General features: G+C 39.8%; 1 protein-coding gene across 2 annotated transcripts in view; it reads left to right on the top strand.

The window, feature by feature from the left end:
* Nucleotides 1-25130, top strand: part of AP2M1 (adaptor related protein complex 2 subunit mu 1) — a 34801-nt gene that overhangs the window by 1350 nt on the left and 8321 nt on the right. For both annotated transcript variants that reach the window (XM_026688426.2, XM_087965530.1), the window contains exons 2-5: nucleotides 11132-11248; nucleotides 17459-17724; nucleotides 19501-19583; nucleotides 24541-24676. In XM_026688426.2, the coding sequence (XP_026544211.1) occupies nucleotides 11175-11248; nucleotides 17459-17724; nucleotides 19501-19583; nucleotides 24541-24676 (559 nt within the window). In that variant the 5' untranslated portion in view covers nucleotides 11132-11174. The remainder of the gene's footprint in view (nucleotides 1-11131; nucleotides 11249-17458; nucleotides 17725-19500; nucleotides 19584-24540; nucleotides 24677-25130) is intronic.

Raw genomic sequence — 25130 nt, 5'->3', positions numbered from 1 at the left:
AGCTGCTTTGGAGAACAGCTTGACCCCCTCTTCTTTGTGGCAGCCCCTCAAAACACTGGAAGACTGCTATTATGTCACCGCTGGTCCTTTTCATTAAACACACCCATATAAATGGATGTAGCTTTTGGGGGTTCTGTAGATAAATTGTCCTTTCTTTCCCCCCTTCTGTGCCCTTGAGAGCATTTGAATCACGATCACCCCAAGTGATGAAACCAAAGGGCAGCTAGAACTTTCAGTGAGATCAGCAGAGGACTGACTGGGCACCATCTCTAAGAACAAGGGAGGGAAGATTACCCTTCCATCAGATGGTTTTCTAGAAAGGTGGATTACAGATTCCATCATTTGCAAAGCTGGGTAAGGATGATGGGTTTGGGGAGAGCAGATTCTGAGGAGGGTGCATATATGGATAAAATGGGAGGACATGCAGTGCTGTGTTTGAACTATTATAGTTGAGTGAGAAAAAGTCTCTAAATCATCTTTTTTTCACTTGTTGCTTTTTCTCACCAAAACTCATTTATTAACCTCAAAGGGAGACTTTCTAGTGAGACAACCATAGAAGGTTGGATATCAGATTTTTGAGATCTGTGTCTGTGATTCCAGGTTGGCTAGTTCTTCAGCACTTGGGTTTTGATACTCCTAGTTTAAAGAGACAGTTTAAGCATCATCTTGTCCTTGTTGTAGGTATTTTTTTTTTTACTTTGAGAACCTCTGGAGTGATTGTAACACATCACATATTTCAACAACATGTTGAAGTTTGGAGGACAGTTTGTCTTGTTCAGATTATGAATGCCACAGTTACAGGCAAAGAACATTTTATTTGGTTTAATTGGCAAGATACCATCAGTAATAGACCACACTTTGTGTATCAAGGCTGAGAACAGAAGAATTTCCTGTGCACGGATGCCTGGACTGTATCCAGGAGATTTTGGCTGCAAAGAAAAATCCTGTCACTTCATGTCAAGTTTGAAGGATGTCTGCTTGTCTCTTTCAAGATTGGGGAAATTATGTGTGTTGAATAAGCAGAAATCTAAGTTAGTGGCTATCATTAAATGATAATTGGTTTAATTTTGTAATGCTAATGATACTTGCTTAAAGATGGTTATGTGCTGTAGTTCACAATGAAAGATACCAAATTTACTTATTAGATTTTTACCCTGCTTTTCTATTTCTTCAAAAACTATAGTTGCTTATAGTAGCAAGTCTAAAATGAAGCCACATACAGCACAGTTAAAATTAAGCTGTTACAGGCTGGCTTCGGAGGGAGAGTGTGGTATACAAGTATGATACATAGATACATAAAGTAAAAGTTCTTACTAATGAAGTGTTCTACTAATACAAGTAGTAGTTCTACATATACTATAGTTAGATACCAAGCTTTGAAGAGCATCTGTCAATACCAATAATTTGAATTGTGTCTGTAAGGCTCTTGATAGATAGTTCAGATCTTTCAGTATAGATATTGAATAATCCTATAGCTGAGTGATGCATTTTGTACCACTGGACTCTTATTTGCACCATTGGGCACTTTCAAGGGTAGCATCATATATGATGCATTGCAATTGTAAGGGTAAATTATAACCAGGATATCTGTAAGGGTTAAATCTGGTTGCTGAAAAGTTCCGATGAACATGGTAATTGTAATTATGCAGATGTCTTCCTTGCAACTGTCATTTCTAAATCCACTGATAGCTGATGATCAAGGATCACTCAAACCTCATCCTTAAAGAATGCAACCCCATGTAGAATCTGGACTCAGGCTTTTACTAACAACACTCCATCTTGGCTTGTTCTTATTTATTCCATCATCAAGATTAAGCAATGTTCAAGAATGATTTTTGGTTCCTTGGAATTAGGAGCATGTATCATCAATGTCTCTGAGACCCAAGTCTACTACACAGTCCAAATGAACGCCATAGTCAATGTTGTAGAAAGCTTCACCCTAACATCTTCAGCAATTTCCAGTGTGAGTCATCTACCATAGTAGTCAAAGAGGCTCAGTCACGTATCATGGACAAAATCCTGATTTAAATGGGTCCAGATAATAAGTGTCATTCAGGTATATCTTCAGTTGCAAGGATACTACTTTCCCAATAATTTAAGAATTGAGGATTTAGGTTACTTCTGATTAGGTACAGGTCAAGAAAGTGCATTTTCAGTGTTGATTTTTAGTAGCCACTTTTATTTTCCAGTTTTTAATACGCTGTACTGCCTAGTTGTAAAAATTCTAAGCAATTGTAATAGATAAAAACATAAACATATACAACCATAGTAATATACATTCTGGAATATATATAACAGAATTTATTAAAAAGCTGAATGTTAATATCCTTTAAGCATGCAGGGATTCATCCTATACTTAAAGCAGTGTTAATTATCCCCTGAACTGGGAAGACTCTCCCAGCCTAGCAGATTTAACCTGACTGAAGGGGGCAAAGATTAAGCTGACAAATACAGCTGTCATTTCCCTCCTGCACTGTCTATTTTTGAAATCTACAAGCTGAGAAGAGTCCATATGACATATGGGTTGTGAACATTGCTTGCATTCCATCTTCCTGCCAGTTTACATCATTGTGCTTATTGCCTTGATTAACTAACTACTGAGCTTTGCTGGTGGGGTACTTAGAATTAGTACCTGGGTCATCTTTCTGACCCATACTTCAACCAAATCCGTGATTATATTACAACCAGATTAGGTGGAAAAAATCCCCAAACACAAAGAGCCACTGAATCTGAATCCATAAGGTGTTTTGGATCAGATCTTTTTAATTAGTCTTTCAGTTCTCATGGTTTATAGCAACTGTCACAATCTAAAATTTAACCATAAAGTGCTTTGTCCATGGCAGTGGAGATATAAAAAAATTGACTCCATTTTCATACTGATAACACCATTCAAATATAACCACCTCAAGCATATACAGTACTTTGTTGGAAGATGCTGGGATGAGATGGTAATTGGGATGTATTAATGGATGCTGTAGCAGACATAAAACCCCAGGGTGTTCTTGAGTCTGCAACCTTGGCATGGACCTTCAAATCTGCTAAGGTAGGAAGCCAAGAGTAGTCCACTGCCATGCCAGAAATCACTTTCAAGGGGATCAGGAAAAAAGATTTTTCAACAAGGTGGAATAATGCATTATGAATATACCTGTGCTGCTTCAGCCAGCAAAATGCAGCAGCAAATATTCAGAATTAGACTATTGGATAGAGCTTCTGGTCAGTGAGATGGAATTCCTGTAGATACCTAACCTAAAGCATAAGACTGCCTTATTGTTCTGATATTTTGGTAAACTTGTATTGATTGAATATGGGAAGTTATACTTTATTAGTAGAAACCTGCCTATATACTTATGGATAAATCTGAATATTTCTGTATATTTTTCTCAACTGTGTTTCAAATTAAATTACTCCTGGCACCATTATCCCATTGCTTTCCTGAAACTGTTGCTGTCAGAAAGTTACTTAATGTGTAAAACTTTTTAACTGCTCCATTGCATCAGGTCTATTCGAATAATGCAGGGTAACAGTGAGTTTTACCATAGAGGTTGCCTACATTTCCCTTCAAATTATTTGTTGCTAATGAGGAAACCGATGTAAAGAACCAGAAACTGAGGTCAAATGATGTATCTGAAGGGAAAGATAAGGAGCCAAAGCAGAATTTACTTGTTCTACTGTTGGCTTTTGCTTATTATCTTCGTGGACAGGCTTTCTTTGCATAATCATTCAAAGCCATTGCCCCAGGCAAGAGATAGAATTGAAACAACAGCATGCAGAAGTACTTATGGTGAATCATTCTTTCATATTTAAACCACTGCATAAAAAAAAACCTTTGTCCAAGAGTGTCTAATTTCCCATCTCACTTGTTATTCGTTTGTGGAATACTGCTATAAAAGCAAGAAAAAAATCATATCAATAATTTGGAGTATATATGAACAATCCTGATTCCAATTAATATGTGTACAGGTATTCCTCGATTTATGAGCACAATTGAGACCAGAATTCTGTTGCTAAGTGAGACAGATAAGTGAGTTTTGCCCCATTTTACGATCCTTCTTGCCACAGTTGCTAAGTGAACCACTGCAATTCTTAGACAGTTGTTAAGTGACTCTGGCTTTCCCATTGACTTTGAAGTTCGCAAAAGGTGATCAGATGAGTCTGAATTAATGATTGTCTGAATTAAACCTGAATTCTAGTGGCTGCTTTACATAATATTAAAGAGTCCAGTTTCATTACCACAAAATTACATCGCAAAGCAGTTCCCAATTGCTGGATAGCACTGCTAGCAATGTTTTTCAATTGAAAAACATTGTCCAATTGAAATTTACTTCTTTGTAATTTAAACCTGTTGTGTGTCCAATGGACAGAAACTAGATAGATGAATTTCAATAGGTCAGAAGCAAGCATATTATAACTTGTGTTAGTGATTGAAGGCTTCCTTGGCAGCTGGAGTGATAGCACATATTGTGCAGCCTGGGTGAATTATTTTGATACCATTAGACCAGGGGTGGGCAAACTACGGCCCGCGGGCCACATCCGGCCCGTTGGTCTGTCCAATGCGGCCCCCCTGAAAAAAAATCGCTGCCATTGGTCTGTCCAATCCGCCCGCCCCTGAAAAAATCGTTGGGCGTGGCGTATTGCCCTGTGCGTGGCCCCCAAAGCTGCAAAACAGTGCGGAGCGATCTAGGGTAGGAAAGAAAAGAAATTTGCAAAGGCCTCGGCTGGGAGTTCAAATCACCTTTGAGTGTGACCTCTCCGAAGGTGAGTCCCCGCTGATCCCCCTTTTTTTCCGGGGCTTCCAGGCTTAAACTTTGCAAAGGCAAAGCTTGCAAGCTGGAGCTTCTTCCTGCCGAGGAGCGGGAAGGGTTCCACCCAGCGGGCGGGCGGGCTGCTTGAGCCACCTAAAGCTAGGCCGCTGCTGGTGGAGCCTTGCCCTGCCTTGGTGCCCCGCTTCCTGCTCGGCGGTCCTGCTTGGGCGGCACTTTAAAAGCCTGCTCCCAGCACCCGAGCAACTTCCCAGCAACTTTCGGCTTCGTTTTAACTCGCGGGCGCTCGTGCCTGGCCCTGAGCCGCGCAGCAGAGGGGAAGCCCGGCGGGCAGGCGGGCTGCTTGGAGGAGGCGACCGGCGGCACTCCGGGCTTCCCCTCCGCCGTGCGGCTCGGGCAGGCGCGAGCACCCGCGAGTTAAAACGAAGCCGGAAGTTGCTGGGAAGTTGCTCGGTTTTCCGGGCTTCCAGGGCTTTGCAAAGGCAAAGTTTGCAGGCTGGAGCGCCTTCCCACCGAGGAGCGGGAAGGGTTCCGCCCGGCGGGCAGGGCGGGCTGCTTGAGCGGGCTGCCGTGCGGCTCGGGCGAGTCACGAGCGCCCGCGAGTTAAAAGGAAGCTGAAAGTTGCTGGGAAGTTGCTCGATTTCCGGGCTTCCAGGCTTAAACTTTGCTCGGCGGCACTTTAAAAGCCTGCTCCCAGCACCCGAGCAACTTCCCAGCAACTTTCGGCTTCCTTTAACTGCGGGCGCCGCGCTCTGGCCCCAAGCCGCGGCGGAAGGGAAGCCCGGCGGGCGGGCGGGCAGGCTGCTTGGAGGAGGCCGGGCTTCCTCCGCCAGGCGCGAGCGCCCGAGTTAAAGGAAGCCGAAAGTTGCTGGGAAGTTGCTCGGGTTTCCGGGTTTCCAGGGCTTTGCAAAGGCAAAGTTTGCAGGCTGGAGCGTCTTCCCGCCGAGGAGCGGGAAGGTTCGCCGGCGGGCGGGCTGCTTAAACTTTGCTCGGGCGGCACTTTAAAAGCCTGCTCCCAGCACTCGAGCAACTTCCCAGCAACTTTCGGCTTCCTTTTAACTCGCGGGCGCTGCGCCTGGCCCCGAGCCGCATGGCAGAGGGAAGCCCGGCGGGCGGGCGGGCTGCTTGGAGGAGGTGACCCGGCGGTGCTCCGGCAGCAGCAACAGGCAGTTTCGCCGGGCTCCGCTCAGGTGTCCGGCTGGGGCTGTCAGGAGTTGCTATCGCTGGCGCAGCTCCGCGCGTTCCAGTCCTGCGTTGCCTTGGGAAGGAAAAGGCAAAACCAGGAGCCGCTGAGCCTGAGCCTCTGGTGCTGCTGCTCCCGTGCAAAGCACCGCCACGGCTCTTCCTTTTTGCCTTTCCCTTCCCAAGGCAACGCGGACTGGAGCCGCGCCGAGCCGCACCGGCGGTAGCAACTCCTGACTCAGGGGCCTCCGAGGGGAGGGAAGGAGGAGAAGGGGGGAGGGGGGCGATTCCCAAAAATCTTGTGCTGACCCGCCCGTCTGTCAAATTTTAAAAGTCAATGCGGCCCCCGAGCCAAAAAGTTTGCCCACCCTGCATTAGACAATAGATGCCTATGGTCTCTTTTCTATATTTAATCAAGTTCTTTCTGCATACTCTGATTTTCATTTCAGACAGAACTACGAGGACAAAAATTTCTGATTTCTGTGGAATGACTAAGAACAGTTACTGGAAATCTGTATTTGTTGTGAAATAGTTCTTAGTAGGCAGGTTTTCTAAGTCAGATTGCTTTTTTACCTTACCTCAGCAAAATATAGACATTCCTATTAGCTATTTGGCAACTTTCTATAGAAAAGAGTAATTAAAACAGTCCATTGCTTAATCAAGAATTTTCTAGTGCTGTTACTCTGTGGCTAAAGTGGTTGGCCAGCTCATCTAATAGATGTGCATTCTTCTCAAAAATAAGGAATGGGAAAAAGTGCTTGCTGATTTTGCTTAGAATAAATTAAAATTATATGTTTAAAGACAAAAGATGTAGTACTGCGGTTAAAAAGGCAGAAAGTATCTCTACAGTTTGGAGTTAGAATAATACACATTTTACCAAATGTTCTACTCAATATACAGTGGTTATAAAATGCCAGGTTTTTGAGATGTAAAAAAAACCAGACCAATATAAATCATTTCAGAATTTTCTTCATGTTTAATACAACATATGAGCTGTGCAGTTCAGTTGAAAAACAAATCTTTTATGGGGGGAAATTGAGGGCAGGACAAGAAGCAATAGGTGGAAGGAAGCTCATCAGAGGGAGATTCAATCTGGAAATGAGGAATTTTCTGACAGTAAGAAAATGATTAGTCAAAGGAATAGCTTGCCTCCTGGAGTTGTGGATGCTCCATAACTGGAGGTTTTCAAGAAAAGATTGGACAACCATTTGTCTGGAATTGTAAAAGGACTCCTTCCTTGGGCAGTGAGTTGGTCTAAAAGACCTCCAAGGTCCCTTTTAACTCTATGATTCTATGACCAACAGTGTAGCAATGCACCAATGAAGTTGCATTGCAATATACCTAAAATATCCAGCATCCAAGAAAGAAAGATTAAATGCAAGTGGGTTACTCAATTTCATCTGAAGGCCTTTTATGGATGATGGCAAAGCCGTGGCATCATACCTTTACACACCCCCTCCCCCAAGTATCGTAGGCTATCTCACTGTGATGAGGGAGTGTGCGCCAAGAATAATTATTTCTAACAGGATCACTCAAGATGTAAAAAGTCATCTTGGCTGCCCAGTTAAAGTAAGCAGACACATACATTGCCAAAGCGTAGGCAAACAACCAGGTCCTCAACAATTTCCTGAATGACATAAGAGAGTGCTGCAGAAATCTTTGGGGAGGGATCATTCCACAGGGCAGGAATTGCAACAGTAAGCATGCTTTCTGAATCCCAAATGATGACACTTAATGAGTCACACCCTGCTGCATCAAACCAGATGAGCAGAGACAATTGGAGGTACAGGGTCCCTCAGATAACAGGGTCCTCTGACATGAAGTGCTTTAAGGGTGATAATCAGCACCGTGAATTCATCCAGAAGCCAATCACTTCAGCTTATAAAGCATCAGGGTCATGGGGACATAACGTGGTGCCCCCATCTTTGCTTAGGCTGTTTTATTCTGGACCAGCTGCAGCTCCTGATGGTTTTCAAGGGCAGACCTGTTTAGATCTTATTACAGTAATCCAACTGTGAGGTGACTAGAGCATGAGTGTGGGGGCCTCTCAGTCCAGGAAGGAGCATAGTTGGTACATGGGATGTAACTGGAAAAGTCTTCTTGGCTGCAACTTTAATCTGCTCTGTGAACAGGAGCTGATACTGAAAAGACTGCTGATGACATGAGCAAAAGTCGTTGAAAAGCAGATTTTTGAACTTTTATACAACTTTCCCTTGGTGATCAGTATAAAAAAAAAGATTTAAGGTGTCTACTCTAGATCTTGTGGAAGTAAATGACGCTTATAAGGAAATTCATTAAGTAAAAGTGTTTTGTGAAAGACAGTGAACAGCAGAAATGTTTGGCTTATCAATTGGTAAAAGAACGAGAAAAAGTGGTTTGGGATTGAAAAAAAAATCATGTTTCAACTTCAAAAGAAGTAACGTATCAGATTACTAATGTTCTTGACTATATGAAAAAAAAAAAAACATCTGGAGAAATTGTTAGGGAAAGTTTACAGATATTTTGTAGATCATGGAATTTGCAGACCAGAAAAAGGAAGTACTTAAGAAGCTGCCATAAGAAGATGAAACATAGGAAGTAGTGCAGATATGAAAACTGAATAAATCTCCAGGACTGGATGAGGCTTTTAGAGAAATTCTATAAGGCTTTTAGAGAAATTCTTACCAAATTATTTAACTGATGATGGTTTATCACAGTATTGACACTTCCTTCTTTAATAACAGAAAACTTTTATATATCTTTTCTTTAGAGAGAAATGATACAACCTATCTAGAGTTATATCTCTTTATTGAACGTAGACTGCAAGATTTCCATAGCTGTCCTTGGAAAGAGATGAAATAGCTTGATCAGACTGGATTGGTCTTGAAGTGATAACGTGGGATATGTCTTGAGCGCAATCAATAATATTAATGAGGAAAAAGCTTTTGATAGTTTCGAGGGGTGTTTTTATTTCATGTTTCTGAAAAAGATAAATTGAGGCTTGGATTTTCCTTCATGGATCCAAAGTAACTTCAGAGAATTATTCAAAACTAGCACTTAGGCTTAAATATTGCTTCACAGTGAACCACAGCCCTCTCTAAGTGGTTCATAGAGTCAGCCTCTTGCCCCCAACAATCTGCATCCTTATTTTACTGACCTCAGAAGGATGGAAGGCTGAGTCAACCTTGAGCCGGTCATGATCGAACTCCTGACAATGGACAGACTTAGCCTGCAATACTGCATTCCAAACCACTGCGCCACCATGGCTCTTTAATTGCCTTTGGCTCCCTGTGCTGCACAGTTCCTGACACCTTAGCTGGCCTTCTTTCTCCTATCGCTGACCAAGCATCCTTGGCCTGATCCTGTGAGGGGCATTTGCTGACAGTGCAAGACTTTCTTCCCCATGATGTGCTCAGCGGTTTCCTTGTAGGATACTGGGGAAGATAGCCTCATATGGCCAGCAGTTATAGGAATGCAGGATGCTGAGGGCAATTAAGCTGAAACTGGGCTGTGGCAGCTCTGGCTTCCCTGGACAGAAAGAAGGGTTGGGTCTGGCTTTGTGTTGCCCTGCAACTCAAGTTTCTTGCAGCCCCAGAGCTGTTTCGTGGCCTCCTTGCGCTTGCACACATGCATGTACCTCTCTTTTCCTAGCCTTGTGCTGCACCGTCTCACAACTGAACTCAGATCATAAGTCAAGGACTGCTTTATACTCATCCTAGCTAGGAATAAATTAATGCTTTATCAAAGGTTAACTTTCTAATCAGATGATTCCAACAACATGTGAAGACAATGAATGACGAAGAAAAATAACAAATTTCATTCAAACAGGTAGACTAAACTAAGGTTCAACTTTAGGAATGTACAAGATGCAAAAGTCATTTTGGATTGCCTGTGCCTAATGTTATACTATTAAGCTAATTTTTAGCCTTGGATTATGTTGCTATATCACTGGGGAAGGATTCCCAAAAAGCTTGTTTAAACATCTTTGATATGGTATCAATTAAAGTGTCCAGATAAATAATAGAGGATTAAAAATATAGGACAAAGATGAAAAAAGCTCAGGGTAATTGCTTCTTGCCTAAATATTAAATATTTTCAAAATGCAGTCATGGTAAAAAAAAAAAAGATCCACGGAGAAATAATCACTAATAGACTGCAAATCTAACCTTTAATAAAATAAAACAAAGAGGAAATCTTTTGAGACTTTCTCCATGGAATGGTCAGAAACATTACAAATTTAATGCCTTCAGATACACAGAATTAGTTCCAATGTTTTACAGAAGCACAGTGGCATATTTAGAATCTTGACCAAATTTGAAATAATTATAATATAAAATACAGACTTTTGTATAAAGGTAGCTCTCGACTTACAACAGTTCAAAGTTACAATGGCACTGAAAAATGTGACTCATGACCATTTTTCAGTTTCACAGACCTTTCTAGCATCCCCATGATCACGTGATCAAAATTGAGATGCTTGGCAACTGGTTCATATTAATGAACATTGCTGTATCCCAAGATCATGCGATCCCCTTTTGCAACCTTCTGACAAGCAGAGTCAATAGGGAATCACTTAACAACTAGGTTACTAACTTACTGACTACAGTGATTCATTTAACAACTGAAGCAAGGAAGGTTGTAGAAAGGGGCAAAATTCTCTTAACAAATCTCACTTAACCGAAATTTTGGACTCAGTTGTGGTTGTAAATCAAGGACTATCTGTAATACCAAAATATGATTTGAAAATTGGACATGTTAAAGATTGTGACATCTAAATTGAACAGTTAATATCCAATTGGTTGAAATTAAATAGCATATCTCCTGTGAACACTGTTAAAATTGGTTCAGGATTCCCCCCAAATATATTTCTTGCCAAAGTAGTTTTTTAAAGTAAGTTTTATATATCTGTTTTCAAAAACTGTTGGAAATGTAATCAGGTTAGATTATTGTTTCATACCTGGTTAGGTATGCTTGGGAAATATGCTCATCACAATTCCGAGAAGAACGGGATGTTGCAGTGCTCCTAATTTACTTGTTACTTGTCAGAGAGATAAGAGGAGCTTGTTGTAGCAAGCAGATTTGTGAACTCTGATGAGTTCCTTGCACATTACAGTAGATGAGGAAACTAAAGATTGGTTTGTTGGAAAGCCAATTGGTAATTGTCTGCCTCTTTTTAATAATAGCCCTAACCTTTTCTCCTATAATTACAGATTGGATATAAGCACCATGGAAAAAGAAGACTAAGAATTCATCATGATTGGAGGCCTGTTCATTTATAATCATAAGGGAGAGGTTTTAATCTCCCGGGTTTACAGGGATGACATTGGGTAAGTCAGAGTCTTCATCCTGCATTACTTTGAACCCCAATACCACTTCTTGCAACATTTGAGCTGCTGTTGCTATACATGTTGTGCATGTGGAACTTGTGTATTGTGTGTTGCATCCAGGCTGTGTTCATTTTGTTATCTCATGGTATGTATTACCTTATATTATTCCTAGGCACTTAACAATGAAAAATAGGCATTGATTGAAGCAACTCTTCTTATGTGCTGAATATAATGTATTTTTGTTCTTTAAATACAATATTTTTCATTTAAATACTCTATGACAAATCTAGATAAAAAAATAATAAGCTTAGTAAATTTTCTCAAAATACACTTTAACATAAACTGTACCTTTTTCTTTCTAAGTACAGTTAGTCCTCAAGTTACAAATGTAATGCAGCCTGCCTATTCCATTCGTAACCCGAGGATTCATCTCATACCTTGAATGGGATCACTCCCTTCTTTCGCTCACACATTTGCTAATCAAATGTGAGACTTGTTAAGTGCACATGAGGTATTTCAGGCTGGAGAAGGCCATGTGGGGCCTAGTAATGGAACAGGCCAGCTGCCTAAAACCAAGGCCTCTACGACCCACTGAAATAATTCATGCTCCCCCCACCCCCCCCCGCCATGCTGGGTCAGTTACTGTGGAAAGATCTAGCAAGCAGTCTTCTCCAGCCTTTCAGCCATGTGTGCCCCTCTGCAGCTCCGTTAGGGCCTCCGGAGGCCTCCCCCGGCACATTGCAGGCAAAATGGAGCTTTGGAGGCATGCCCCTCCAAACCTCCATTTTGGCTTGCAACGTGCAGGACGAATATTGCCGAGCCTCTGTGGTTGTTCATAAGGGTGAACAACTGCCGTGGTGCTGGAAGATTCGTACTTTCAGGACTTGTTCGTAAACACTTATCGCTTATCGTGTAACTTCGAACTTTCATTAAGGGAATGCTCATAACCCCGGGATTATCACAGTATAGACAGATAGTTTTGATTGCTGAAAGATTCTACCGTACATATATGGAGTCCTTGTGCTTAAAGCTTGGTTGTTTGCTTGCAGACATTTCATTACCAGACTAGGTAACATCTTCAGTGCTAGAAGAGAATAGCATGTGCTTTCTGTATATTTGTGGATTCTATATGTTGATCTCACAGCTCATCTCACAGTATGAGGAGACACTACTAAAGAAGGATAATTATGTTAAATTCCCAAGCCAATCTTGAAATTGAAAAACTGATAACTATTTGGTGTTGTCCCTTTTGGTTCCTAGTTATCTTAGCTCAGGCTGGAGATGACTACAACAACAAAATAAAAAAACAAAACAAAATGATTGGAAGGAGTTGTGCTTTTCTTTCAGTCCAAACCTATTTCAGATGTTAGCTTCAGTGGCACTCTACATGATAAGATAAAGAGAGGGATATGGGTTCATGCTTATTATCTGTGATCACACAGCCTGGTTGCTCCATACTGTACAATTCATACACCGCTTGCCTTTTCTTAAAAGAGCTTTTTTGCTTCTCTTCCTAGCCCAGCTTTTCTTTACCTGGTCTCCACCAAATATTTTGAAGTATGCGTAAATTCCATTGAGCATGTTAATTGAGCAGTGGTCATGGACTGATTGTGAATTAGAAGTATGGGGCAGGGAAAGCTGGCCTAAGGAATTTAAATAGTGCCTTGAAATCTTTTTGTGGGAGGGGGTTTCTGTCTCTTCTCCTTTTGGTTTGATTCATTGTGCTTTGTGTGTATGTGTGTGTTCTAACCTTTCTCTTGTTGCTGTCACTCCTTTTCTTCGCTGACGCCATTTCTGTTCATCCCATCTCATTGGCCGCTGTAGTAATAGGTAAGAGAAGAATGGCAGGAACTCAACATGGGGCACTATGTTGTATAAAGTCAAGCTCACTTTTGTATCACCATTGACATTAAGGCAGTGTCGAATTAAAAACATGACAATATGAAGTTTGGCTCATGTCAAAGCAGACCAGTTATTATCGTTACCATTTGAGAGACTGGAGCCTACAGATTCTTAGCTAGAAACTGGAGATTTCCCCTTTCTGAATGTTTTTGTTATTTGAGCAGTCATAAGAAAAGGAGAGAAAATGTATAGAAAACTCATTCAATAGCAATAATCCCAAATCAAATATCTATTAAAAGTGAATTTTCTTAGAGGTCTGAAGAAGTCCAGATAATTGCTAAGCTAAACTTTAAACTTGCCATGAATAATGGATTTGGGTTTGATTCCTCAGGAAATTAATCCAAGGCCCTGGCAATGTTAACTGGTATATTTTTGCATCATTATTACAAAGAGGTTTTGGTCTGTTGATATTAAATATTAAATAATATGTGAAGCTGGGCACTTGAGTGAGAAATACCTGTCTTGAATTTCAAAGCATGAAATGGTAAATGAAAGACAATGTGTTCTTGAAGCTAGAACTGATAGTTGATCAGTTGCTTTTATTGTAATTGAAAACATGCAATGAATTTTCTAGACTTTTCCCTTAATAATGATATCACCCACATGTGCCTAATAAAATATTTCCTCTGAATAAAGGTATCTTTATTCTTTTAAGCAACTGATTCTGCTGTTAAGTATTGATTAGGATAATAATAGCTTGTGGTATTTTATGATATGCAATTTGTATAGATAGTGTCTGTTGATAATGAAAAGCGGACCCTTCACCTGCAGGAAAATGCTAGGATGAAGAATAACAGTTTCTCCCATCTTAATATGTATTTTTAAACTTCATTCTATGTCTTAGCATACTTATTTTGAAATAGCATACAGTTCATGTTTGTCATTGTGATATCCAGCTGTTTTACCTTTTTCTCAACCGTAACACCCATTTTATTCATAAAAATTCTGTTTGATCTATTTTTGTTAACATTTTCATTTTTTGTTTATTAGTCATGAAATCTCTTAATGCACCAAATTAATTTAATTTCCCATTAAAATTTCAGTTCCCATTAAAGGATCTTCCAGAATCAACACCAAGTCATCTGTAAAAGCCTTTAACTTAATCAATTTCTTTTAAAGTCATTAATCCCACAGTCCTCCTGTCTTGTTCCTATTGAATATTTCAAGAACCAAAATCAAGGAGAGAGGAGACAATGAGCATTGCTCTTTTGTTTCTTTTTGTATTTCACAGGGTTTTGTTTAGATATCCATTAACAAATATTTGTCCTGATGGACTTCCGGTTTGAAGGGCTTTGGCGACAGACAAAAATCCGTGATTGTGTGCGGTTTCTGTCTGGGCTCGCCGCTGGAGCGCCCCAAGCTGGCTGGTTTTGGGGCTAAGCCACCCTGTAGAGGTGGTGAAGAGGGGGGAGACTGCCAGCAGGGTCGAGGAGAGCCGCATCTCTCCTCCTCAGCTGGCCATTACTCCCTTTCCCGAAGGCGGTTGCAGCAGTGGTCAGAAATGGCCACCACAAAGAAGAACTCAACCGGAAAAGAATGTGCAGGAGGAAGATAAGAAGTGAAAGTTTTGGCTGACTGGGTTAAATTGTAAAAGCAACAACTAAGGTACCCTGGAATTTAAACTTACAAAAAATAACATCGCTCCCAAAGAAGAGTCGGAAGCAGCGAAGGAAAGTGAAAAGGGAAAGGTTTAGCTTTTTTCTTCTTCTCTATCCTTCCCTATACTGACAACTAGACTTAAATAAGAAATCGGAAAAATCCGCTTTGACATCAATAGGCAATTAAGCTGAAAATAAAACAAAATGCCAAAGGGATAATAAAGATTTCTGGACATTAAAATTTTTCTTTTTCATAAGCAGGAAGGGAGAGAAAAAGAATAAGGGCAGGATCTGGAAGAGGGAGGAGACTGCCTGGAATTAAAAAGAATCTACAGTAAAACTTCAACAAGACTTCTAAAAGATACATTTTAACTGAAACTTTGCAACTAAACAGTAACCCCAGGAAGAGAAAGTGAAAAAAAGAGCAAAAAAGAAACAGCTTGCGTGTATTTGGATTATTTGGTGATCTTTGGATTCTTGGTTATTATATTTGAATGACTAAAATCAATCGGGTGGTTGTTTAAAAATTTATACAATGGCACCACTTCTGGATGAATTGAAAATGGAACTTAAAAAGTACAAAGAAGATGCACAAGAAGAGAAGGGTTCTTTTGGCTTCGTTTTTCAATTCTTAGAAATGGAGATTTGGAACTGTGAGAAACAACAAGAAACGACTGCAAAACAAGAAGACTGGGACAAAGAAGAAGCCATCTTTAATGAACAAGCAATTTATGTGCGGAAGAAAAAGGAAAGGGGGAAAGAGAATGGAGAATTTAAGGCTTAAAAAACAACCAAAGAAAAGAAAATAATTCGAAAAATAAGTATAATACTGGAAAGCAACAGAAAAGGGGAATACAGAAGAGAGAAATAGAGGTAGAGAGACAAGGGTAAAAAGGGGAGAGAGAAGAAGAGAGGGAAGAAGGAAAGGAAAAGAAGTTACAAAGGACTGGAGCAAGATATAGAGAAACAGGACCTATTTAGAGATAATGGGTGAAAATCTAACTGAAAAAGGGATTCTGTAAAGGTACATAAGATTGTATTGTTATATTAATAATAGAAATAACTTTAGAAAATTGGAAACAACGTATGATTAAAATGAGGGATAAAATAGTGTAATTTAGTGAAATGTTTGTGAATAAAATAAGTGAAATAAAATAAATGAGAAAATTGAATTAGGAAGGAACGGGAACATTTTAATTAGTTAATTTTTTATAAAATATAAGTGAAGGGGGGGGGAATTAACTATGGAAAGCTTATAATTGTTCCCATAGAAGTATGATATTTAATTGAAAAGTAATGTTAAATATGTTAAGACTTTAATGAATATTAATATTAAAGATAGGATTGAATTGGTATGGAATGTTGTTTTAATTATATACATTTATAATTTTTTTCTTTTTTTAAGAATACAGTGTGTATTTTAAGAATGTACCAAGCAGAATCCGAATGGAAGTTATGCATTATATTGAATGTTACAACTTTAGGGAAAAGATATAAAGGCGTCATACTCCAATCAGTAACTACAGGAGAAATTTTGTTTAATGAGAAAAGATAATAGATAATTGAAACAGGACAGACAAAAAATATAAATACAATGATTTGAATTGAGATGAGATAATTAAAATAAAATTGAGAAAATTAAAAGAGGGGAGAAGCTATGCAGAAAATGTAAAATAGTAATAAAATATGGAATAGAATATAAAAATGAGCATGAACCTGAATTTGTGTCTGTATGAAGAAATGTAACCCAGGATTACGCTATTTTCAAAAAAGATGTTTTATTTGTATTTTTTTTTCTCTTTGTGAAAACTCAAATAAAATTTACAAAAAACAACAACAACAAATATTTGTCCTTTCGGTGAAGTGTAAATCGATGTTACCCATTTTATAAAATTTGTATTTTCCAAAACCTTGAACAAGAAATCCCAATTCAAATTGTCAAAGGCTTTCTCTGCATTCAGATCAATGCTGCTTTTTTGTCATTATGTTGCCTCAAATATTCCAAAATGTCCAACATTGTCTTTTTAACTGTCCTTTAGGTAAAAATCATATTGATCTTCATGAATAATTTCTTGCTGAATTGTTTTCAGTGTACCAACTAGAATTGTGAACAATTTATAGTCATTATTCAATAATGACATCAGCCTATAGTCTCTTGTTAAAGTCAGGTCTTGTTTCTCTTGGTATGTTGCTCTGTTAGCATCTTTCTAATTTTCTAGCATCTTTCTTCCTTTAGGATAGAGTTCAATGTGTTTTGTAAAGGTTGTAAAAGTTTATCCTCAAAAAATTTATTATAAGGATCTGTTAATGCAGCTAGTCTAGGCAGCTCTCCTAGTTTAATATTTTTATAGCTTCAGAAGCTTCCCTTATTGTTATAAATCTGTTCACAATCTGCCTCTGCTCCTCTATAATCCTCAGTCAATTGAGTTTCTTTGGATACTTATCTCTAGAGAATTGTCATTTCCTTTATACAAGTTGGAATAATATTGATAAAATGCTTTTTGTATGGCCAGATTGTCCAGTAATACAATATCTCCCTCTTGTAAATTCAATATTATGTTTGTCTCCTTGTTTGTAATTTATATTCCAGCCACTCCTGATTTATTTGCAAACTCAAATTTTATTTTATTTTACTTTTTTTTAACAATTCATTATTTTCAGTACTTTGGTCATCTAACTTATGTCTTCCTACCCTGTTCTGATTCTACAGGCGGAACGCAGTGGACGCTTTCCGAGTCAATGTCATCCATGCAAGACAACAGGTGCGTTCACCGGTCACCAACATCGCTCGCACCAGTTTCTTCCATGTCAAACGTTCCAATATCTGGCTGGCTGCCGTCACCAAGCAAAATGTTAATGCTGCAATGGTCTTTGAGTTCCTGTACAAAATGTGTGATGTGATGACTGCCTATTTTGGAAAGATCAGTGAAGAGAACATCAAAAACAACTTTGTGCTCATCTACGAGCTTCTGGATGGTAAGGATAAGCTGCCCAGTTTCCCTTCTCGGGAGGCACATCCTTCAACCTTAGCGCTGTAAATTTAGGAAGGTTTTTATTGCATACAGTACATTAAATCGATTCTGGGCTAATACATTTAAATTATGCTTACTGTGAGGATGCTAGGCTCCGTGCATTTTGGTTTGCATCTAGTTTTTAAATAATGACAAGGACAAAGAAAGAACTAAATGTACGGAAGAATTATTTCTTCTCTGTAAATATTTTACTTCTGCAATGTACACTAGTGAATTCTGGACATAGTTGAGATAAGATTGACCTGCGCAAAGTGAACATGGTGGTCTAGGGGAAGCTACCTCTTGGTTAAAAATTTCGGTGTTCTGTAAATCACTTTCTATAGAACCGAAATAACAGATTGAAGGTTAAAGGTGAGTGATTCTCCATGAAGGCAAGTGGAACACAAGCACCTCTAATGTTGTATCTATAGTTATGTGTTCAAATGGCAGGTTAACATGCTGTGCAAATACAAGTAGTCCTTGACTTACAAGCACAGTTGAGCTTATGTTATATGTGTTGCTAAGTGAGACATTTGTAAAGTGAATTTTGGCCCATTTTACGACCTTTCTTGCTACAGTTGTTAAGTGAATCACTGCAGTTAAATTAGTAACACGGTTGTTAAGTGAATCTGGCTTCCCCATTGACTTTGCTTGTCAGACGATTGCAAAAGTTGATCTCGTGACGCTGGGCCACTTCAACTGTCATAAATATGAGTCAGTTGCCCAGCGTCTGAATTTTGATCACATGGCCCTGGGGATGCCACTACGGTTGTGAAATGTGAAAAACGGTCATAAGTCACTTTTCAGTGCCACTGTAACTTAGAACGGTTATTAAATGAATTGTTGTAAGTCAAGAACTACCTGTAGGTTATTTTATCCATATCTTGAAGGAGGAACTTGTGACTTGCCAGATGTTAAACTAAAACTCCTGCCATCCCCCTGTGTTGATTAGAACTGCTGGGAAGCTGCAATTCAGGAATATCTGGAAGACATCTGTGTCTTGACCTTAATCTGTAATACAAACAACTGTTTTAATTCTTAATGCCAAATAATGCTGTTCTTTAGTGTCACTGAATTTTTTTCCCCAATCATGTTATCAACAGATAGTGGCTTTCCAAGAATGATCCCCTGGGTGAATTGGGATTGAAAAACTGCTTTCAGGTTACGGTATTTAAAAGCCTTTTTTGGCAGGAGTGGAAGCAGGATGACGATGGATTTGCAAATTGACTTAAAACTAGCAAAAGCACAGTTTCGTTTCCTATTTGTATTGCCGGTCTGGATCTTGAGAGCCTTGTCTTTCTCCTCTTGGAAGGAGGCAGTTAATGGCACTTCTCTCTTTCCAGAGCTTAACTTGTGTTGTGCACGCTACGATATCTGCTACTCTGCTGTTGTTTTTTTAGGTTTTGATTTTTATGCCATGCTCATGTGAAAATCAAAATCTAAAGAAAATGCTGCAAAGATAGATTATTCTGCTGCTGTTGAATTATCCGGCTTCAGAGCGGGTTTCCTTCGATGTTGTGATTCTGCCGTCTTTACCGAGTTTGTCACCTTGTCCTAACTGTTGCTAACTGTAGGCCAAGCCCGATCATTCCTTACGGGAATCAGTACGACAACGTGCGGTGTGAGGAAACTTTCCTTGAGTGATGTTTACCAGTCATTTGCACAAAGGAAGTCAGTTGAAAAAAAAAAAAATACCAGCCTGGCTGTTGGTTTTTTCCAACAATTGTTTACTTTTCTGTAGAAATCCTGGACTTTGGTTACCCTCAGAACTCTGAAACAGGAGCCCTGAAAACATTCATCACCCAACAAGGAATCAAGAGCCAGGTAAATGCAGGTTGACACATGTTTCAATTAATCGTTAGTGTTGAAAAAAATAGTTATTGCCACTATAGCCTATGACAACATATTTGGGATGCACAGTGTAGTTGAATATTTCAGTTGCAATCCAAGTTTCCCTCATGTGGATGGCAACATTTCAAATTCAGAACTCTTCCTTTTGGAGTATGATTCCATTTTTAGAGGGTTTTTTTGTTTTGCCCTGAAAAACATTGGACATAAAGGCTGTAATTCTCTGCCTCAGTTTAATTGATCTGAAAAATTATCTTTGTAGATTCTAGAATAAGTTACCTACATCCAAATCCCAAACTTTTTTATTTAAACTGGGGTATCCAGCTTTGGCAACTTTAGGACTTGTAGACTTCAATTCCCAGAATTCCCCAGCCAGCATGGGAGTTGAGGTCCAAAAGTTGTCCAGGTTGGACGCCCCCTGAGTTAACTCTTGTTTAATAAACTTTACATACACAATTTTATACCATCAATTCGAATGGGGTTTTTTGAGCCTCTTATTTATAAAAGGGTAAATATAGGTAATTCACAATTGAACCCAGAATTTATGTTGCTAAGTGAAAGATTAGTTAAGTGAGTTTTGCCCCATTTTACGACTTTTCTTGCCACACTGTTGTTAAGTGAATCACTGCAGTTTTAAGTTGGTAACAGTTGTTAATCTGGCTTCCCCATTGAATTTGCATGTCAGAAGGGTCACAAAAGATAATCACATGACCCCAGGACACTGCAGCTGTCATGAATATGAACCAGTTGCAAAGCATCCAATCTTGAACACATGAACATGGGGATGCTACATGGTCTTAAGTGTGAAAATGGTCACAAGGCTCTTTTTTCAGTGCTGTTGAAATGAGATGAACCATTGCAAGTTGAGGACTACCTGTAAAAACATGGAGAAACAAAACACTTTCCTGGGTTTCTTGGATTCCAACATTTTTATCAGGCTGTCCTCAGAAAATGCAGGCTCCTCTGTACTAACCATGCTGGCTCAGGAATTCTGAGAGTTGAAGTCCACAAGTCATAAAGGGACCTCTGTACCCACCTCTGACTTAGCAGATCCATCCCTCAGTCTAGCTGGGTCTTCAGTTACGGATTCCCCCTTCACCTATTCCTGATACATAACAATATCTCCAGATGGTGCTATATTGTGGTCCCAGCACTAGCCAATGCCTCTTGCTTAGTACTTCAGCCTTTTATGTAGTTCAGCTGTGCTAGGGCTTCATCCAGTTGTAATCAAGTGTGAAGCTTTTTAATACCTGTATGTCAGTGTGTTTGGTTTTAGCACACTGGAAAAAAAAAAAGCTGCTTTAACTTAACAGACTATTACATCTTCTCATGTCCATCAGGGCAACTCACCAACCTACCACAATGTGACATGCTTTAGAAACTTTTCTTCCTAAAACAATATTTTTTTAAATGTTTAAACCCTTTTAAAAAAGCTTTTTTAGAATGGAAGTCTGTGCAGCTCATAAATAGTTTCACATAGATATTTAGATGTTTCTGGTCAGTTCTTGCTGATTTCCTGTAAAAATCCATTTTGTTTTTCTCTCTGATATTATTGCCGGCTGCTTCCTGTCTTTTTTTTTTCCTAATAAGAAAAACAGGAAAGGGTGTCATCCTTTTATAGCAATTAAGCTTGCTGAGCCAGAGAGGTGATTTTCCCTTAGTAAGCTTTCTGTTTGGGTTGTGTCTCACTTGGATTGTTCAGTAAATGAAGACGCCGTGCTTTTCTGAAACATTTGACAAAGGGGGCTAATGTATCTCACGGACGCAAATTTGCTTGATTTTGGCTTTGCATTTTTTATGCATGGTGTGTATACTGTTGTTTATGACTGAATGTGCTACGTAAGCCAATAAGCAGTCAGTATGATTTGTGCATAAGTAATAACAATAGCATTTAGACTTATATACCGCTTCGCAGTGCTTTACCACCCTCTCTAAGCGGTTTACAGAGTTAACATATTGCCCCAACAATTTGGTCCTCATTTTATCCATCTTGGAAGGCTGAGTCAACCTTAAGCCTGGTGAGATTTGAACTGCCAAATTGCAATCAGCTGGCAGTCAGCAGAAAGTAGCCTGCAGTACTGTACGCTAACCACTGCACCACCATGGCTCTTAAAGTAAAGAATTGTTTTGCAAATTGAAACCCTCTATATAGGTTGCACTGTGATGATCTCTGAGATGAAGGGAGCTTGTTCAGACATCTGGGAGGCATCAAACTGGAGAAGACTGGCTAATAGCAAAGAGCTGTTTTAGTAGCATAGAAACGAATTGTGACAATAGCATGTTGCTCTTAATGAAAGTCTTTGAGTTTCTTACAGGCAAATGTATCTTAAAAGCCTAAACGTTTACACACAAATGTTTCTTGGAAACCTAAATGTAGAATAAGCACAAGCCTGACAAGTTGGACTTCCAGCTTCTGATTTTGAAAAAAAAAAAATGTTGCTAGCTTGGCAGTTTTGAAAGCCGGCAATGTTCCTGTCACACTTTTAATTCAGTTGATTAAGATCTACAGATTCATCTTAAAGGGTGAAAAACCAAACCTTTTTTTAAACTGAACTAATACAATAGAAATGCTGATTAAAGGACTTAAACATTGTATACCAAGAAAAACAGTATCCTTTTTCTTCTGGGCTCAAAGGGGGAAAGATTGGAATCCTTGGCCATCTGCCCAGCTTTTTGTACTAACAGGAAATGGGGCTTTCACAACAATATCTTCGGTCTTGTATCAAATAGGGTAGAATGATTGCCAGAAAACTGAGGCAGCTGGTTGCTTCCTGTAGAGTCTTCTTAGCAGGCCTTGAAAGAAATCTATTGCATGCTTGCGGAGAATAAGCAGGGATTTTGTGTATTTTCAGGCTTCAGTTGTGACTTGGGCTTCCAGAGAAGAAAGATATTTTCACCAATCAGGACAGCTGTGTGAACGGAACTAATATGATAGACAGCCACAATAGATGATTGCTTAGTGTTAGACTAGGATGGACGAACTCATTCACTTCTTTCAGTAGGTGACCTCAGGTAGGACTGAGAGCCAGAGGACTCTTATTACGAGGGAACCGTATTGGATCAAACTCCATACAGAAATCTGGGAGGAGTGGACACTTACATATATAATAGCAATAGCACTTAGACTTATATACCGCTTTATAGTGCCTTACAGCCCTCTCAAAGCAGTTTACAGAGTTAGCATATTGCCCCTAACAATCAATAATCATTTTATTGACCTTGGAAGGATGGAAGGCTGAGTCAACCTTGAGCCTGGTGGGATTCGATCTGTCAAATTGCAGGAGGAATAGCTTGCAGTACTGCACTCTAACCACTGTGCCACCAAGGCTCCCTAATATTAGATTAAATCCTGCCTTGTGAAAAACAGACTAAGCTTTAGTATAAAGGCTCAGGACTAAGATACATCATGCCAGGTATGTTAACTTTCAAGAAAGAACCAGACAATTGGATCTTCTCTCACATACCGATCAGGTTTTGTTTTGATGGGAGGGGGATGTGGTTGGCTTGACATACTTGTGAATCCACTCAGTGGTGATTTAATCAACAAACTAGTTTAGCATTGGCTTGAGTCATGAGAGTGCTTCAAAAAATATAGAATTCACATAATAGAGATTTAATGTGCAGTATTAAAAAACAAAACCCCAGTTATCAAGGCAAGAAGATGAGTGAAGTGGCTAGCAATAAGTAATTTGGAAGGTATAGTCTGGCATAGGGGAAGGGTGAGAAAAACTGCCTGGTTAATAGTTTCAACTGATGTGTGAACTCCATACTGTAAACTGACTGGCAACCACATCCATTTATCTAAGCATTAGCCAAACAGATGCCTCAAAGGAAGAGGCAGAAGCTTGTTACACAGATAGTCCTCAAGTTATGACCACAGTTGGACCCAGAAATGCTACGTGGGAAATTTAAGTGAGCTTTGCCCCATTTTACGACTTTTCTAACCGCATTTGTTAAGTGAATCACTGCAGTTGTTGAATTAGGAACACAGTTTTCAAGGGAATCTGCCTTCCCCATTGACTTTGCTTGTCCAAAAGTCACAAAAGGGGATGGATGACGTGACCCCAGGACACTGCAACCGTCATAAATAGGAGCCGGTAGACAAACATCCGAATGTTAAATTCACATGACCATGGGGATGCTGCAATGGTCATAAATGTGAAAAATGGTCATAGGTCACTTTTTTCAGTGGCACTATAACTTAGGACAGTCACTAAATGAACTGTTGTAAGTCAAGGGCAACCTGGACTTCAACATTGGTGAGTTTCTGAGTAGTAGTAGTAGTAGTAGTAGTAGTAGTAGTGCCTAGGAGATTGCTTTCCCTGTTTCTTACATCCCTATTTCCCTCCTAGGAAACCTCTCCTTCAAGGTGATTCATAGCGTAAAGGAGTAATGTCATAGTGGTATCAGTTTATCCCCAATCTAACATTACTCTCTTCCTCTTTCCCTTTTACTGACTGCTTCCTCCTAACCCTGTGTGTGCTGCCCTTGCTGCTGCTCTTCATCTGTTTTCTCGTTTCCACGTATGGTTGGACCCGCCTATAGCACCAGGTAGGAGAATCTGCTGTCCTTCCCCAAAGGTAATCCAGCAGATCCCTCCAAAGGGTATTTGATACTGAACTAGGGTTCCAACTGGGCTTCTTGTAGTCCACTGGCTGCTTGGCACACAAATAAATTGTTTTTCTCTGGGAGGAAGAGCATCCAAAGGAGGAAAAAGGCAGAGATTCTTTTTTATAATATCTTGGTAGTATTTAAACATCGTCCCTAATTTGAGCTATTCCAGGTTGATTTCAAAGCAATTGGGGAGGGAAAGGAGGGGTGGCATTTGCGTTTTGTAATAAACCTTTTTTCAGTTCATTTGGAACCCTGAAACCTGAACCCCCTATGGCTGGTCCCACGAAAGCACATCTCCCTCTTTCCCCTCCTCCTCCAGACTAAGGAAGAGCAGTCTCAGATTACCAGCCAGGTAACTGGTCAGATTGGTTGGAGGCGTGAAGGGATCAAATACCGTCGCAATGAACTCTTCCTGGATGTTCTAGAGAGCGTGAACTTGCTAATGTCACCACAAGGTAAGTATGAACTTTCCCTATATGGGGGGGGGGGGGGGTGGAGGAGAAATATCAACCAAGTCAACCAGACTAGAACTGGAAGGAAACTTGGAGTTCTTCCCACTCAAGCAGGATAACCGTATCCCGTTTAATACAGGTGACTTTCCCAGTCCCTTCTTAAAAACCTCCAGTGATGAAGCACCCACAGCTTCTGAAGGCAACTCCCATTCCACTGGTTAATTGTTCTCACCATTTGAAAGTTTCTCAAATATCAAGTGCAGCTCTTCTGCTCTCCCAACGTGTCAGCATTCCAGAAAAAAACCCAACTCCAATTAAAAACTGCGAGACGGGCATTTTCTCAAAGTTTCCTTTTATTAGAGTAGTTATACTGGCACATCTGGGGAAACCCGAATATGAGAGTTTCAGGTTTTCCCTTAGTAATTCAAAAGTCCAAAACCTAACCCCTGCACCCATC

This window comes from Notechis scutatus, chromosome 4 (assembly GCF_049901735.1).
Source record: "Notechis scutatus isolate UNSWTSFEM ecotype Mainland chromosome 4, rNotScu1.2, whole genome shotgun sequence".
Lineage (NCBI taxonomy): Eukaryota > Metazoa > Chordata > Lepidosauria > Squamata > Elapidae > Notechis > Notechis scutatus.
Note: the sequence above shows the minus strand (reverse complement) of the source record. Positions and strands in the feature narration are given on the sequence as shown.